The sequence below is a fragment of the Colletotrichum siamense genome, assembly GCF_013390195.1.
Source record: "Colletotrichum siamense strain Cg363 chromosome Unknown KSG_Cg363_contig07, whole genome shotgun sequence".
Taxonomy (NCBI): domain Eukaryota; kingdom Fungi; phylum Ascomycota; class Sordariomycetes; order Glomerellales; family Glomerellaceae; genus Colletotrichum; species Colletotrichum siamense.
The window spans coordinates 2,076,581-2,093,255 of record NW_023501020.1 but is presented as its reverse complement, the minus strand read 5'-3'; the positions used below and the strand labels follow the sequence as shown (position 1 = coordinate 2,093,255).

At 54.5% G+C, this 16,675-nt stretch overlaps 4 protein-coding genes across 4 annotated transcripts; 3 read left to right on the top strand and 1 right to left on the bottom strand.

Annotated features, from left to right (window-relative positions):
- Nucleotides 1-230: 230 nt before the first annotated feature.
- CGCS363_v010864 (uncharacterized protein) lies at nt 231-1,895 on the top strand (the record flags this gene model as incomplete). Its single annotated transcript, XM_036642713.1, has 1 exon — nt 231-1,895. One exon carries the CDS (start codon nt 231-233, stop codon nt 1,893-1,895), a length of 1,665 nt encoding a protein of 554 aa, XP_036492456.1.
- Nucleotides 1,896-3,024: 1,129 nt separating this feature from the next.
- Nucleotides 3,025-4,946, top strand: PbP450-1-0 (Cytochrome P450 monooxygenase 1; the record flags this gene model as incomplete). Its single annotated transcript, XM_036642712.1, has 5 exons — nt 3,025-3,075; nt 3,160-4,032; nt 4,111-4,425; nt 4,516-4,682; nt 4,784-4,946. The coding sequence occupies 5 exons, from the start codon at nt 3,025-3,027 to the stop codon at nt 4,944-4,946; spliced, it is 1,569 nt and encodes a 522-aa protein (XP_036492461.1).
- A 510-nt stretch (nt 4,947-5,456) lies between these two features.
- CGCS363_v010862 (Inosine-5'-monophosphate dehydrogenase) lies at nt 5,457-7,322 on the bottom strand (the record flags this gene model as incomplete). The annotated part of the gene is made up of 3 exons (XM_036642711.1): nt 5,457-5,649; nt 5,703-6,648; nt 6,842-7,322. The coding sequence occupies 3 exons, from the start codon at nt 7,320-7,322 to the stop codon at nt 5,457-5,459; spliced, it is 1,620 nt and encodes a 539-aa protein (XP_036492462.1).
- A 2,644-nt stretch (nt 7,323-9,966) lies between these two features.
- rng2 (Ras GTPase-activating-like protein rng2) lies at nt 9,967-15,082 on the top strand (the record flags this gene model as incomplete). The annotated part of the gene is made up of 2 exons (XM_036642710.1): nt 9,967-14,564; nt 14,698-15,082. The coding sequence occupies 2 exons, from the start codon at nt 9,967-9,969 to the stop codon at nt 15,080-15,082; spliced, it is 4,983 nt and encodes a 1,660-aa protein (XP_036492459.1).
- Between the last annotated feature and the right edge of the window lie 1,593 nt (nt 15,083-16,675).

The window sequence follows — 16,675 nt, the reverse complement described above, 5'->3', positions numbered from 1 at the left end:
TGGACAAGGCAGCCGCACCTTCCCCTTCGTCGCGACTTCCGTCTTTTCTCAGATGAAATCTCACTACCTACCTACATATCTTACCTAGGTAGAAATTTCTTCTCGGCACTTCCATCCTTCCCACGAAAATTCTGCCAGTCGCCAACTGCACATTGATAACCTCCTACAGACAACAAAATTTCCTCGCTTCTGAACTTGGATGTGCAAACGATCGACGGGTGATGGCAGACATGCAGACACTTCCCGAACCTGCCAACGGCGATATCTTCGCCTTTGGTGGGAAGTTGACGATCGGCAACGCCGCCACCAACGTGTTCATCATCCACGACACGCGTCCAGGCGGCACGGCGTTGCTGCCATCCAGCCTCTCGGTCAGCTTCGTCTTGGAGAATGTGTACTACATTGACGCAGCTCTCTTCTCTCGCTATTGCAGCACCCTGGTCGGCGGCACTCTCATCAAAGGCTTGGGTCTCCAAGCCGAGGGGTGCCATTTGGGCGACAGGTCTATCGACACCGTCTACGATGATATTGTCTGCGTTGTGTCTGACCAGGCTGGCTCCAGCTGCTCGATTGGATCTGTAGCTGGGGATTTCATCTCCGTTACCGATCCTGATGATGCCTGGAAGGACCCCGAGCTGCCTCCCAACCTCTCAATCACTCATATTGCTGGACAATCCACCAGGGAGTCTCTCAGAGCAGACGAAGGCAGCCTGGCCAGAGCCATTTCCACCTGGTCCTCGATGAAGTTTACTCCTAGTCAGCCTGGAGTTGGACACACACCAGCAATTGCGATGGGTACGGACCTCGGTGCTGACAAGAATACATCCATGCCTTCTCAGCCTTTCAGTAGGTCTTTGCAGGCCAATCCACAGGAGAACGTCGAGGCACAGCTCCTGAAAGCACTCTCAGAGCTAGACGAGGCCCGCCAAGAGCTTGCCTCTTGGAAGCAGCAAAGCCTGGGTCCCCATCATGAACTTGCTCTGCCAAAAGTGGAGATAAGTCACCCAGAAAACCTCGCTCTTACAGATTCGCAACGCAAGCAACTGCCAGCTCCGGTGCCGCTAGCGATTGTCTGTGGTAACTGTGACAGGCCTGGCCACGAGGTTTGCGATTGTATCGGACCAGTGGATGATCGTGGGTTCATCGATGCATGCCCCCTGTGCAACACTCGAACCCACGGATTCGACAAATGTCCAAAGGTGCCATCTCGCCGCGGCGGCAAGAGCACTCTAAAGGCGATCCGATTCGAGTACTTGGTCCGTCTACGCTCCAACAAAGCCCCCATCAAATCGCACAACTGCTGGGTCGCCATCTGGGTGCAAGGCGGGATGCCGTCCATCCCCCTTCCTCACACCAAACAATTTTCACTCAAGTTGAGCCAAGATCCTTCGAGCGCTTATAACGCTCCAGATTGGCGAACTTACGAATACAATCGCCAGAGCAGCATCACGTTCAACGAATTGGTTCAAGATCCCGACACGGTACTTCGACCGGGGCAGGCTTGTCAACTCGTGCCTGGGTCACAGACTATCATGGCCACCGGGCAAAGCTACCGCAGTGTCAAGGGCAAGATGCAACGAGCACAGAGCAAGATTGAATCAGTGTATTCAGCTAAGCACGACGATGCTCAGCCCAAAAAGCAGCCGTACCGCCGTCAGCCTCAGCCGCAACGAAAGAAACAAGCCGCATTGAAGCAGTCGAAGAAGACCAAAAAGAAGCAATACGCCCGGCATTCACTAGACGAAGAGGAGTCCAAGGACAAAGTCAAGAGAGAAGCGGGAGATATTCCCAGTTTTGCCACAGGGGCCAACTGCACTATACTGCAGCAGCCGCTTCCAACTCTCCCCGCCAGGGAACACATTCCATTTATCAAGCAAGAGCCTGTGGACTACTGAAGGAGTCAAACATGACTTCACGCATCAAGACTGGCGAATTTACTATTTGTCATGAGGCCGTGTTGACAGCCGCTGTCTGCGTGTACGGGATAATCAACGCATTGGGAACGGACGACAGGCTTTTACTTCTTTGCGCAGCCATCGTCTGACGCTTGATTATCATTATGTTCTCTAGGAATTCTCCAGATCATTAATACAATGGCTTGCTGAGGTCGGAATTTCCTTCATTATTTCGAAGACTTTTGATGTTTCGTGGTGATCAAAGCGAGCCATGCCACGAGCCGTAACTTGTGCCTGCGGATGTTTCAATGATCTTGCCAAGCTCCATAAAAGATACAGAACATCGGCGAAGATAGGTTTAGACGAACACAGCTTCTCAACTGCGCCGCAATCAAGTAAACCCATCCACACCACTGTCCAAAGGCAGAAAAGCATGCGCTACACCAACCTCTGAGAACTGTTGGCAACTGAACGACTCGGCACCGAGAGCCTGGGCTCGTATACACCATGACTATATACTATGAAGAACACGACGTGCTCGTTTTCGTTCGGGTTTGAATGCGATTCGCTGCTCGTATCGCGGACTGATGGCAGGGCCCGATAGCAGCGAGAGCCCGGGAGGGTGGTCGACCTTTCCTGCAATGAAACGCGCGGCAGTTCAGGCAGAGAACCGCTGGATGGGCTGGCTTGCGGGTATAGTTTCCCATGGCGCACCCCTCACGACTTTGACTGCGGGAAGGTTCGTGCTACGGATTACCGTCTGATGTTGTGGTGCGGAGGACAGCTTATGGGAGGTTTCCCGTCTTGGCTTTTGCGTTGCCTAGATTGCTTATTTAGTCGTCTTGTGGAGAAATTTGTCGGTCTCATTAGCGGGAATGAGGAGTCGTTGAAATAGGGTGACGCTGTTTGGAGGTTGTCGTGTTCGGAACGACTGACAATGAGGGTTTCTGGATGCCTTGAGCAATGGAAGGAGCTGGGGCATCGACGCGTGGGCCGCTTTGCCCCTGAAGCTAACAATGAGAAAAAAGTATGAATACCAGGACGAGTCCAGACCTCTTTTTTGCAGAGATGGCCGTTGTGTAGCGTCAGTAGTATCTATCGTGTTGGAATCAATCGCAACTGACGCAACATGGCGGTGACCACCATGATGCTCCAGGCCTTTGGCCTCGTACTTCTTGCTGTAAGTGCCTCCCGCCGTAAACGTTCGAGATGCCTTCATTGTCACGTCCTCGGAACCTTTGTAACCGACACTCACATAAATTAGACGTCCATCTACACCGTCTCCTACGTCGTCTACAACATCTTCTTCCACCCGCTCCGCCATTTTCCCGGACCCCTCCTGATGCGCGCAACCCGCGCCGCGTACTGCTACAGACTCGTCCGCGGCACAATCTCCTTCGACATGCTCGACCTCCACCGCCGCTACGGCCCCGTCGTACGCGTCGCGCCGGACGAGCTGGCGTTCTCGGACGCGGACGCGTGGAAGGTGATCTTCGGCCACAAGGTCGGGGCCAACGCGGGGGGCGGCGTCGCCGGCACGTTTGAGAAGTCGGACACGTTCTACCGGCCGATCCCGGGCTTGCCCCGGGACATCATCACGGCGCTGGGCCCGCAGCACGCTGCGCTGCGGCGGCAGATGGCGCATGGCTTCAGCGACCGCGCGCTGAGGGAACAGCAGCCTGTTATCATGAAGTATGTGGACCTCTTTATACAGCGGCTCAAGGAGCAGGCGGCGAGACAGTCGGCGGCTTCTATACGTGAAGCTACGCCGTTTGCGAGGAAGGAAGAGCAGGAGGAGCCGGTGAATTTGACGCTGTGGTATAACTACTGCACGTTCGACATCATCGGCGACCTAGCGTTCGGAGAGCCGTTTGGGTGTCTGGACAATTCGGACTATCACCCGTGGGTGCGGACCGTGTTCCAGATGGTGCGGGTGGGCGTGGCGTTCCAGACGGCGAACCACTACTCGTGGCTGCGGCGTATTATCACGGCGGCGCTGTCGACGGAGGCGATGCACCGGCGGAGAGAGGAGCAGCGGGAGATGACGATGCAGAAGGTACTGAGGCGGATCGAGCTGGGCAAGAGCGGGCCGAGGTCGGACTTGGTGGAGGGTTTATTGAAGAAGAAGGATGAGTGGGTGAGTTTTTCTTCTCCCTTCCTTGACTTCTTACGAGCCCATAAGTGAGTGGCATCTTTGTCGCTGACGAGCGTATAGAACATGTCGCTAGACGAGCTCGAGGCGAACAGCAGCATCCTCATCATCGCCGGCTCCGAGACCACGGCAACGGTCTTGGCCGGGGTCACGTACCTGCTGCTCAAGAACCCGGACAAGATGGCGAAGCTGGTGGAGGAGGTGCGGACGATGTTTGCGTCCGAGGAGGAGATTGATCTCACGTCGGTGAACAGGTTGACATACATGCTGGCTTGCCTGGACGAGGCGCTGCGCATGTATCCGCCAGTCCCCACGGGGCTGCCTAGAGAAGTGCCCAAAGGCGGGGCGACGATTTGCGGGCAATTTATCCCCGAGAATGTGAGTTGTTGAAGGCCGCCATGTGATCAGGAAGTGTGGTCGAGATGGAAGGAGGTGTAGTGCTGGATATTCACTGACCAGCGTATGCAGACCATCGTTGCGATTCACCAATGGGCCACGTACCACGACGAGAGAAACTTCAAGAACCCGTTCAAATTCCATCCAGAGCGCTTCTTGGGAGATCCGGAGTATGCGACGGACAAGAGGGAGGCGTTGCAGCCGTTCCATCTGGGGCCTCGGAATTGCCTTGGACGAAAGTGAGTCTCTCTATCCTTCTTTTTCTGCTGTTCCACGTCTCCTTCGCATTGCATGGTATCTTTCGGAGGGAAGGGACCAGCCAGAGGCTAATCATGACCAGCTTGGCCTATGTCGAGATGAGAATCATGCTGGCGAGGATGATTTGGAACTTTGACTTGGTGCTCGCCGACGACAGCCAGGATTGGATGGAGAGGCAGATGATCTATGTGTTGTGGGCCAAGGGCGCGCTCAACGTGTACCTGAAGCCTGTTGTGAGAAATTGAGAATCTTAGAGTTAGAACAGCGGCTGTCATATGAGGGGAAGGAGAGCTCAACCTTATGCCCGGCCGTCTCGGCATCGCCGTGCCGGTACCCATTCGGTGCAGAGACCCACCGCCCGGTTGCGGAGACACCGCGCCGAGCACCGCTCGTCAGACAGCATCACAGGCAGAAAATCGGACATGACCATTGTTCGTAATCGTTGAAAATTCTTCATTCGTGCCCCCGTGTGGGGGATGTGGTATTCAATACGCTTCATCTCTACTGTGGCACTTCAATCCTGCCCACAAGACTCCAAAAACTCCGCTGAAGACTTTTTAAGCACTGCCGCCCTAAGCAACACTGTCTGCTTCCGTCCCTTCCCTTATGTAGCGCGTATATACCCATGAGGGAGGAAAGGCGCATTTTCTTGAGTAAATCCCTTTTTCCCCATCCATACCCAATGACTTTTGCCTCAACCATTTTCCATATATATTCCCATCACATCATCATTTCAAGCTGTTGCTCGCCATTTCTCAGGCGAACAGCTTCTTCTCGTAAGACTCCATGTTCACGTTACCCTCCATCTGGGCACTGGCAGTACGCAGCTCGAAGCGGAGAATGCCGTTGTCAACAGACTCGCGGAGCTCCTTGAGAGACTGGATACCGCAGTCCTGCATGGAGTGCTTGAGACCGGCAGCCAGGTAGGGGATGAACTTGGAGATAGGTCTGCAGCGCGGTCAGCATAATGGTCAGTACAACAAAACGGAGAGGAAACGCACCCTCTGTGAGCAACGGAGCCAGTGACACCCTGAGCAACAAGGACGCTGTCGCCCTCGGAGAAGTAGCGGGCAGTGCCAGCGTTGCTCTTTTGGCTGTCCTTGCCGCCGTTGCCGGCCTTCTTGTCCTGCATGGCGTCGATGGAACCCATGCCACGGTAGGCCTTGACGAGCTTACCCTCGCGGGAGACGAAGGAGGTACCGGGGGACTCGGTGGTACCGGCCAGGAGACCGCCCATCATGACGGTGGAGGCACCAAGGGAGAGACCCTTGACGACGTGGCCGACGTTCTGGACACCACCGTCGGCGATGCAGGGAACGCCGAAGCGAGCGGCGAAGCTGCTGACGGAGTGGACGGCAGCAGCCTGGGGCCGGCCGACGGCCATGACCTCCTGGGTAATGCAGGCAGAGCCAGAGCCCATACCGATACGGAGGCCGTCAACACCAGCCTCAATGAGGGTAGCGGCCTGCTCGCGGGTAACGACGTTTCCGCCAATGACGTCGACGCCGGGGAACTCGTTCTTGATCCACTTGATCATATCAACCTGGTACATGGAGTTACCCTGGGAGGAGTCGAGGATGACGACGTCGAGACCGGCATCGACAAGGAGGCGGAGACGCTCCTTGTCCTCGGGACGAGTGCCAATGGCGGCACCGCAGAGGAGCTGCTTGCTGTCGGGCAGCTTGGAGGCCAGGGGGAAGTGCTGGTTCTTGTTCAAGTCGGAGCGGGAGATCATGGAGACGAGGTTGAAGTCCTTGTCGACGATGGGCAGCTTGCCCTTCTTAGACTTGGCGAGGATTTTGTTGGCCTCGACAAGGTCGATACCGGAGGGGGCGGTGATCAGGTCAGTGACCATGACGTTGGCGATGGACTGGTTGGAGTCCTCCTCGAACTGGATGTCACGGTTGGTGACGATGCCGAGCAGCTTGGAGCCAAGCTTGCCGCTCTCTGTTCACGGTGGTTAGCCATAGCTCGCCAACAGACGTGGACACATTCTCTCTGGTAGAAGAAGCTGGGATCATAGTAAAGTGTCTCCGCATGACGACATGGTCGTCTTTTGGTGGAACGAAAGTTATAATTGAAAAGGTTTGTAATCATGTAGAGCTGGGGGTAGGAAGAAATTTTCGAGGGAAATACTGACCAGTAACGGGGAAACCACCGAAACCCCACTTCTCCTTGAGAGCCTTCGCCTCGCCGACGGTGGTGTCGCGGCTGATGACGACGGGGTCGAGGATGAAGCCGTTCTCGTAACGCTTGACCTTGCGGACCATGTCGGCCTGGGCCTCGGGGGAGCAGTTGTGGTGGATGATTCCCAGACCACCCTGGAGAGCGATGGCAATGGCCATCTCGTGCTCAGTGACGGTGTCCATGGGGGAGGAGACGAAGGGGGTCTTGAGGGTGACCCGCTTGGTGACGGGAGAGTCCAGAGTGACGGCAGAGGCAGGGAAGCCAATGTAGCCGGGAAGGAGCAGGAAGTCGTTGTAGGTCAGACCACCGTGCTTCTTGGTGTCCATGAGCTCGTTGATGTCGAGGCCATCACGGCTCTCGTACTCCTTGAGGACCTGAAGGGCGGACTTGGAGTCCAGCACCTTGGCGCCGTTGATACCGTTGGTGGAAGGCATTTTTTCAGCGTCTTCCAAAGAAAAACAAAGGGGTATAATGGAGGAGAAAAGAAAAGTACGGAGTTGAAGAACTGCTAGTCTTTCGAAAGAGTACACAGAGTAATTGAGCTCGATTTCGAAGACTAAGGTTGGATAGGTCTCTTCTTCCCGTAAGAAAGAAGGAGAAAAAGTTTCGAGACGACACCCCGCAGGAAATTTTTTAATGGGATTGGGACCCTGCGCGGTGCGCGACCGGCGGATGGAGGGGCAGGAGGGGCAGGCGGTGAGGAGCCACAGTGCGGCGCAACTGATGCAACGGCCGCTTCACTGTGCCAAGAATGGCCTGACCGAGGCCTGAATGGGGTTATCCTCATCTCACCGACTCTGGCCGCATGTTTGCTAGGGAAGCTGCATGCGCATTGCAGTCCACGCCTGTAAGTTGCGTGTAAAAAATTGCAGCTGCTATGGGACGCGGTTGATACGCGGACCAGCGCGTATGTTCCGTCCTAGATGAGTTTGGCGTCTTGGGTTGCATCGATAAGAGTCTTAGCAGTGCTCGTAAGAGAGGCACAGTAAAGCTGTGGATTAGCTAAGCTCGGCAATCGTTGGACCCTATGACGCAAGTCTGGGAGCAACCCTCGGAAAAGAAAACGAAGTCTACAGGGCTTTCCATTATGAAGCAAGAAGGGTTATTTACGCAGCATGGCAACGCGGGCAAAGCTTCTTGGTTCGGGGACGACAACAAGGGAAAACAACTCATGTTGTTCGGGACTCGCGTTGCAAAGTTTGGAGTCTTTGGTTGGCTAGAGCAACAGATGCAGGACAACCCTTGCTCGGGTTGAATGAGGCTGCTGGGCTGAGCCTGACACGAAGGGCAGCAAGCATGTCTGTTTGAACTGAAGAGCTGTCCCAGTCACCACGATGCGGTCAATAGGGGCGGAAAGCCAGAGCATCAGCGTTGAGCTTCGATCCTCAGGTCTCGTCCAGTTTTACTTTTGCTTTTCCTCTGAGTCTAGTTGAAACTGCTGAGGCACTCGGTGCAGTAGTAGGCTGCACACGAGAAAAAAGACAGATGTGGCTTTTGGTTGCAGCAGCCACATCGGTTCTCTCGGCTCATGTTATACGGACATGAGCCACAACGTCTGTGTGTCAATTTAATCGGGTGCTAGAGATGGCACGCCGAGCGCTGTCTCCCGCAACTTTCGCTCTCTGACGGAGCACAACAACCATGCTGAGCTCTGATTGGTCGAACCAAGTGCACCGAAAAAAGGAACAAAGAAAAGAAAACAGGAAAACAGCCACTGGTTTATGAATGGACTATCAAGACCAGAATACCCTGTTTCGAAACGCCTGATCCCATTTGCTAAGTCGCAAAGTCTTGCAAACGGACCATGCCTGCTTCCATGGCCTCGAAGAGGATTTCCAGATAGATTGGCCTACGTGCCTACCTATAGTAAGATACCTATTGAGCGATCTCAACTTGTCTGCTGTGAATGAAGCGATTACAAACGAGAAGAGCTTCGAGAAACCGTCAAAAACATAGCACAACTGGCCTTCACATGATCTGTTGCCCAGCACTTATCCTGGCCCCAAGGCTCTGCCCTGGCAATGAAGAACTCTCCCAAATTTCCATCCAAGGTTGAATATCGGTTTCTTGGACGACAGCACCCAGGCCAGGATGGTCGACGTGTCGCCGAGCAGAATGGGGCAGACAATGACATGTGTCGAATCGGTGGAGGCGTGCTCATCCACGATCCCCCGGGGACGTGCCTGAACCACGTTCTGGTAGATCCCGTCGTCCACATCGTCCTTGCAATGTTGGGCATCTTTGCGACTGCCCTGCGCAGAAGCGCCAGTCCAGGCCCAGAGAAAGCAGACAACAGGCCAATTGACAGTGGGCGGAGGCGGGGCGGAGGGCCGTGCAACGGAAGATTCGCTCGACAAGTCTCCACTTTAAAAAGCCGGGCGGGTGCGACGCAGGGGCCACTCGAGTGACTAGCCACCAGAATTTCTGGGCGTTTTTTGACTGGGCACTCAGTGTTGGACACACCCTGGTTGCAAGGGGGCTGGTTGCCGCAGTCCGCTTACCTCTTGCAGCAGTAAACAAACAAACTGCCTTATCAGGTCCCGTCGCCCTCCCCCTCCTCCCCTCCATCCACCATTGCCCGACCTTCAAACGACCCAACATCCCACCCACACTTGGTCGTTGACGAGATTGCGACCACGCTTGTCAATTGTAGTGGCTGGTGGGTTGCCATCATTAATCGTCCTTGACAAACAAGGCCAATATTTCTTTCCCGTCATCGTTGTCGACGTTGCCCTTGCAGCGCCATCAACTATCGACTTATTCTCTTTGTTTGCGCAGTGCGCGCCGAGTCCGAACTTCATTCCTCCTCCTCGCGCTCAAAGCGCCGCCGCAGGTCGCTTCGGAATTTCCAACTTTGCTCTCTCGTCTTGTTTGGTCCTTTTCGAAGCACCATAGAACCGAGAGAAGACCAATAGTCCGCCCGACCCGGACCCGAGACCAAAGGTCGAACATAATTCAACTCATCGCATACCATACGACGTCCGAAAAAGGCGCCCTAATGTTGTCATCCGAATTCCTGAGCCCACAGATTCTTCAGCGCAGGCTTCCTCCGGTATCCTAATCATTTCATCGCCCAACATGTCGTACCGGCCACACCCTCTCAGACAGTCACATACTCTGGACTACCCCAGCAACATCAATCGGCAGTCCTCCACAACCTCCTCCGTTGCCTCGTCAGGGTACTCTCTATACTCCGATAACAGCCGAGCCAGCACCCAGATTTCGTCGGTTTCCAGCGGATACACTCATAAGAGAGGCAAGAGTGATGGTTCCCGTCTTCACCACGTCTCGTTCGGAGGAGAGAATCTTGACCACAAGAAGGACGAGAACCTCTATTCTATGGCCCGACAATCACTTCGCCCGCTTGCTCAAGCTCCCGCCCCGACATCATCCACACCTTCGTCCCCGACACCCTCGACACCTTCTCCTCCTCGTCACAGACCTCGCCACGAGCGCACACAAACCGTCGACATTGGCAAGCTATCACATACCCAATATGACGGTAGCACATCTCCCACACCGCTGTCCCGAACGCTCACAATTCGGCCAAACTCGATGTTACTCAGCCGTTCCGATACTATTCGAGCAGGAAGTGCCGCTCTTCCTCACGCCCATGAACCCCCGGCACCCGTCCACTCGGCAGCACTAGCCAGACCGGATCTCGAAAAGCTTGGCCGTTCATCAACAAGCCAGCTCCGTACTCTGTCGAAGCTCGCTCAGTCCGAATCCGCTGAGGATTTCACCATTACTTCGCCAGCACAGGAGGTGGTAGGACTCAGGGGCCGCCGCAGACTACAGAGAGCTGAACAGCCGAATAACAATCGCCAACGAGCCGGTGGCTATGGCTGGGAAGGCAGAAATTGGATGGACAAACAACGCCAGTTTCTCCAGGCCTACGAGTATCTCTGCCATATTGGTGAAGCAAAGGAGTGGATTGAAGATGTTATTCACAGGGCAATTCCTCCTATTGTTGAGCTTGAAGAAGCTCTCCGAGATGGAGTCACACTCGCAGAGGTTGTCGAAGCTCTCAACCCTGAACGTCGGTTCCGTATCTTTAGGCACCAAAAGCTGCAATTCCGACATTCCGACAACATTGCCATTTTCTTTCGATACCTCGATGAAGTCGAGCTTCCTGACCTCTTCAGATTCGAGTTGATCGACTTGTACGAGAAGAAAAACATCCCTAAAGTCATCTACTGTATCCACGCTCTGAGTTGGCTCCTATTCAGAAAAGGAATCGTCGACTTCCGCATCGGCAACCTCGTTGGTCAGCTCGAGTTTGAGCACCACGAGCTTGAGGCCATGCAGAAAGGCCTTGATAAACTCGGGGTTAACATGCCCACTTTCGGTAATATGGGAGCTGATTTTGGTGTGGAGCCTGCGACCCCGGAGCCAGAGGAGACTGAAGACGAAAGGATCGACCGCGAGTTGGCAGAGAACGAGGAGTCCATTGTGGAGCTCCAAGCTCAAGTTCGCGGCGCGGTTGTGAGGATGCGCCTGGGAGACACTATGCAGCAGCTCTGGGACGCCGAACACATGCTCATCGATCTTCAGTCTCGCATCAGGGCTGATTGGTCACGTCAAATCGTCGGCTACCGGCTTCAGATGAGACGTTTTGCCGTCGATCTCCAAAGCACTGCCCGCGGATTCCTCGTTCGAAACCGGATGGCCAACAAAGAACGTTTCTGGAAAGGTTTGGAGCCCGACATCCTGGAGCTTCAAAGTCTTATTCGGGCCAAGAAGGTCCGCGACGAGGTACGAGACCAGAGATCTCAGTTGGTTCAGCATGCCGGCCCCGTTCGAGAAATCCAAGCAGCGTTTAGGGGCTTCTTGGTCCGCAAGGAGCTCGTTACTCAGCAGCAAGAGACTGTTCAGACTTCTGGAGAGGTTCGAGACCTCCAGGCGGCAGTTCGCGGAATGCTGTTGAGAGGACGCGTTTCTGATGACCTCCACCTCCTGGACAGACAAGTCGACAGCATTACTAGCCTGCAGGCTGCTGCTCGGGCTTTGCTGACTAGAAGCCAGATATCGCTGGAGCAAGAGCATCTCCAAGCCTTTGCACCGCAGTGGACTGCGCTCCAAGCTGCGTTCAGGGGCAAGTCAGTTCGCTCAGACGTCGCAGCCACCAAGGCTGAAGTGGGTCAACACGCCTCGGAAATCGAGAACCTTCAAGCCCACATCCGTGCCGGGGCCGTACGGCGTGATGTCGCGCAATTGCTCGATGAGCTGAGCAGCCACGAACCTGCTATCATCGATCTGCAATCCATCTCCCGCGGGACGCTTGAGCGACGCCGTATTGCCGCCGACCAGGACGCTCTCATCCGTGTCGAGCCCAAGATTACCAAGTTACAGGCTCGCATCAGAGGCCAACTGCACCGCCAGCAGCATCATGCACTCCTGGAGGAACTTGAGTCCCACACCGCCGAAGTTGAGAAGCTGCAGGGTCTGGCCCGCGCCATGATGGTGAGAGGCAACGTCTTTGACCTCATCTCTAACATCGAGGCCGAGGATGCAGCCATCACCGAGATCCAGGCCGCTGCCAAGGCTTTCACCGTTCGCGCCAAGTTCCAGGAGAAGAAGCGCTTCTTTAAGGAGAACATGGAAAAGGTCGTCAAGATCCAAAGTCTTGTCAGAGCCAAGATTCAAGGTGATGCGTACAAGAGTCTTACCCATGGCAAGGACCCACCAGTCAACGCTGTCAAGAACTTCGTGCATCTGCTCAACGACAGTGACTTTGATTTCAACGAGGAGATCGAGTTTGAGAGGATGCGCAAGACCGTGGTTCAGCAAGTCCGTCAGAACGAGATGCTCGAACAGTACATCGATCAACTCGACATCAAGATCGCACTGCTCGTGAAGAACAAGATCACACTGGACGAAGTTGTGAGACACCAGAGCAACTACGGCGGCAGCTCAATCGGCCTCTTGGCCAATGCTTCAATGTCTTCCACCAACCACTTCGACTTGAAGGCCCTAAACAAGAGCTCCCGCAAGAAGCTGGAATCCTACCAGCAGCTCTTCTTCAACCTCCAGACTCAGCCGCAATATCTTGCGCGACTGTTCAAGCGCATCCGTGAGCAAGGAACACCCGAGAAGGAATGCAAGAGAATCGAGCATCTCATCATGGGTCTCTTTGGTTATGCCCAGAAGCGGCGTGAGGAGTACTATCTCCTCAAGCTTCTCGCCAGAGCCATGAGAGAGGAGGTGGAGAGCAGCAGAACGTTGCAGGACTACCTTCGCGGCAATTACTTCTGGACCAAGGTTCTTGGCAACTACACCCGATCTCCTCGCGATCGCAAGTTCTTGCGTGAACTTCTCGGCCCCATTGTCCGCGATAACATTGTTGAGGACCCAGCCCTCGACCTTGAGAGCGACCCATTGCAGATTTACAGAGCTGCTATCAACAATGAGGAGCTGCGGACCGGCCGTCCAAGCCGGCGTCCGCTGGACGTTCCGCGTGAGGTTGCTATCAAAGACCCTGAAACCAGAGACCTCTTCATCGACCATCTGCGCGACCTTCGGGAGATTTGCGATCAGTACCTGTTGGCTTTGGAAGACCTTCTGCCCAAGATGCCATACGGCCTTCGTTTCCTTTGCCGACAGATGTACGAGAATCTCTGCCAGCAATTCAAGAAGGATCCGCAACACCACCACCTCCAAGTTGTCACCAACTGGATCTGGCGTTTCTACCTGCAGCCTGCGGTTACCTCACCAGAGAATGTGGGTGTCATTGAGAAGCAATTAAGCCCCCTCCAGAAGCGCAATCTGGGTGAGGTTGCAAAGGTCCTCGGTCAGATCGCGTCTAGCAGACCTTTCGGCGGCGAGAACATCTATCTGCAACCCCTCAACGCATTTGTTCAGGAGTCGTGCGAGCGTCTGGCGGAGATTACCCACGAGCTCATCTCTGTTCCCGATGCCGAACGCAACTTTGACATTGACGAGTTCAACGACCTGTATTCGAAGCACAAGCCCACCCTTTACATCAAGATGCCAGACATCTTCGCCATCCACAACCTTGTCGCTAGCGAGCTGCCGTCAATATGCCCAAACAGAGACGACATCGTTCGTGAAATCTTGCAGGATCTCGGTAGTGCTAAGAACAACGAGAACGAGATGCTTGCGGCGGGATCATCAGATATTCAAATGTACCTGACACCGAAGCTGCACGACGTCGAAGATCCAGATGCAGAGGTTAAGGCACTCTTCATGGAGACGAAGCGATGCATCTTGTACATCATCCGTGTACAGACGGGCGCCAACCTCTTGGAGATTCTCGTCAAGCCGATCTCGGATGAAGACGAGCACAAGTGGCTGTCAGTCCTGCGCGACGACTTTGCAAACGAAGACAGCACGAAGGGCGCGTACTCGGACGCCCACATGGTGGACGTGACACGCATGTCCTACTACGACCTCAAGCGGACTGCGTTGGAGAACATCATGAGACTGGAGCACATGGGTAGAATTTCCAAGCACAACTACTACCAGGACATCCTCAACGCCATCGCCCTCGATATCAGGACCAAGAGCCGAAGACGTGTGCAACGCCAGCGCGAGCTCGAAGGCGTCAGGTTGACCCTTTCCAACCTTCACGAGAAGGCCAAGTACCTCGAGCAGCAACGCAAGAGCTACGACGACTACATTGAATCTGCCATGATAACGCTGCAAAAGAACAAAGGGTAAGTCATTTTCTAATGTCACAACTGAATCCACGATGACCCCGGACGGATCTCCCTCCTTCATCCACCTCCCCACATTATAAGCACGGTCCAAGTGTGTCGCCATCGGCTGACTAAATTTCGTCATGAACAGAAAGAAACGGTTCCTGCTTCCGTTCACCAAGCAATACAACCATCAGCGCGAGCTGGAACGCAGCGGGCGGGTCCCCAAGTTTGGCAGTTACAAATATAGCGCTCGGGCTCTCGCGGAGAAAGGCGTGCTCGTCGGATGGAGTGGCGTCACCGACTGGGAGAGAGTCAACCTCACCATTTCTTGTGATGAGGTTGGCGTGTTCAACCTCGAGGGCTCTCGTGGCCACATCCAGATGCCGGGAGCCAGCGCCTCCGTACCGATTGAGGGTCTTCTGCAGGCTCAGTTCGAGGCTCACCAGTTCATGAACCTCTTCGAGGGCAACCTCAAGCTGAACGTCAACTTGTTGTTGCATCTTCTGTACAAGAAATTCTACCGCACGCAATAAACAAGCGCGAGTGGCAGCAACACACACAGCAATGAGACATGGCTTGACGGGATGACTTGGGCATGGAGCGGTGTCGCGGGCGTGCGGAACTTTTTTCTCTTACCCTCTTCGTTGGGACGCATCAAAACGAAGCATGTTACTTGGGCCGCATATTGGGTTGACTTGACACAGCAAGGCGAGGGCGGTTTCGGTCATCTTTACCTTTTTTTCCTTTCCTTTTCTTTTTCAAGATTGCATTGCGGGGAGAACAAAAATTCGATCAACTGGGAGAGACATTACTTGTAGGAGTAGGTATGTACGAGGAACACACACGAACACAACGACAACGGCAACACACGCACAGACATTCGTTGGGTGTTGTAGAGAATCGCTCCCATTCCCAAAGTGGCTTGAAGGAGGACTGCCGAAGTAGGGGAAGCGGGGAGCAAGAAAGGCCTGGGGAGAAGGCGGCGGCGGCGGCGGCAGCGGAAGGCAAGGGACATTGGGAGCGGGATGGGACTGGGCATGGGAATGGGAATGGGACGGGGTTGGATGGATGCATATGTCGCACGCGAGACTAAGAGCGGCGAGAACTATGCTACTTAACTAGTTGATACCTTTTTGAATGTTAACCCGCATTGTTGAATATCTTTGTGCATGTGATATGTGTGTGGCCGATGCGTAAACGTGAACAATGTGTTTGAAGATGAGTGGCTGTGATACGTGCGATAGATAGCTAATGCACTTGCAACTGCTCCCTCCCCCCGACGCTGGCCGTACGCCCTGGACACCACCATTTTTTGGATCAATGGACTTGGAAGACTGGAAGGGGAAAAAAAAAAAAAAGTTTCTGGAGCTTGAAGGAAACGTGTACAATGTGTTTGAAAATGAGTGGTTCGTTTAGTTGATCGAAGGGGGGTGGTGACGCTTTCCCCCACTACACTCTACGATTCTCAGCGTGACAGCCTTGTAGGTTTGTGGACGTTGGGTGCGCGCGTGAGCTGAGTTGTTGTGGATTTTGCGCCAAGCGTTCGACGGCGAAACGCGAAGGGGTGGTCATGTGAGGCCTATTTCGAGACTTGAGATGATGAAAGGAAAGGGAAATCCGGGGTAAGGATGATGAGTTGCTATTGGCGAGGGCACGAGATCACGAGAGGTTGGCCGTTGCGGCTCGTCTGGATGGGAAGTCCTGGTGGGAGACTTTTCTACGGGTGATGTTGACAAGGGACCCAGCCAAGACCATGATGAGGCGGGCGGGGCTGTGAGGGACGACGAGGGAGGGTGATGGGGGAAGAGAGTGTGAGTGGTTGCGATAGCCGTGTGGGAAAGAATAAAGGGGGGCGTGATGTTCTAGGCCGATCATCGATCGCAAGCCGCCGTGGCCGATTCACGGGAAGAATTTCAGACGGACTTTCTGTGTTGCTTGGTAGATTATCATATTCCACTTTGTTCATAAGAGGGGCAACGCCGGCTGGGTTGGGTGACGGGGGAGATGCAAGGTCTGGGGATGTTTGGTGTTAGTTGTTTCGCTGTTATGAAGATGTGCTGGATTGGTGCATAATCTGTCAGCCTTCTCGACGAGGGAAGGTTGGGTTCGTTGGCGCGCGATGCAAG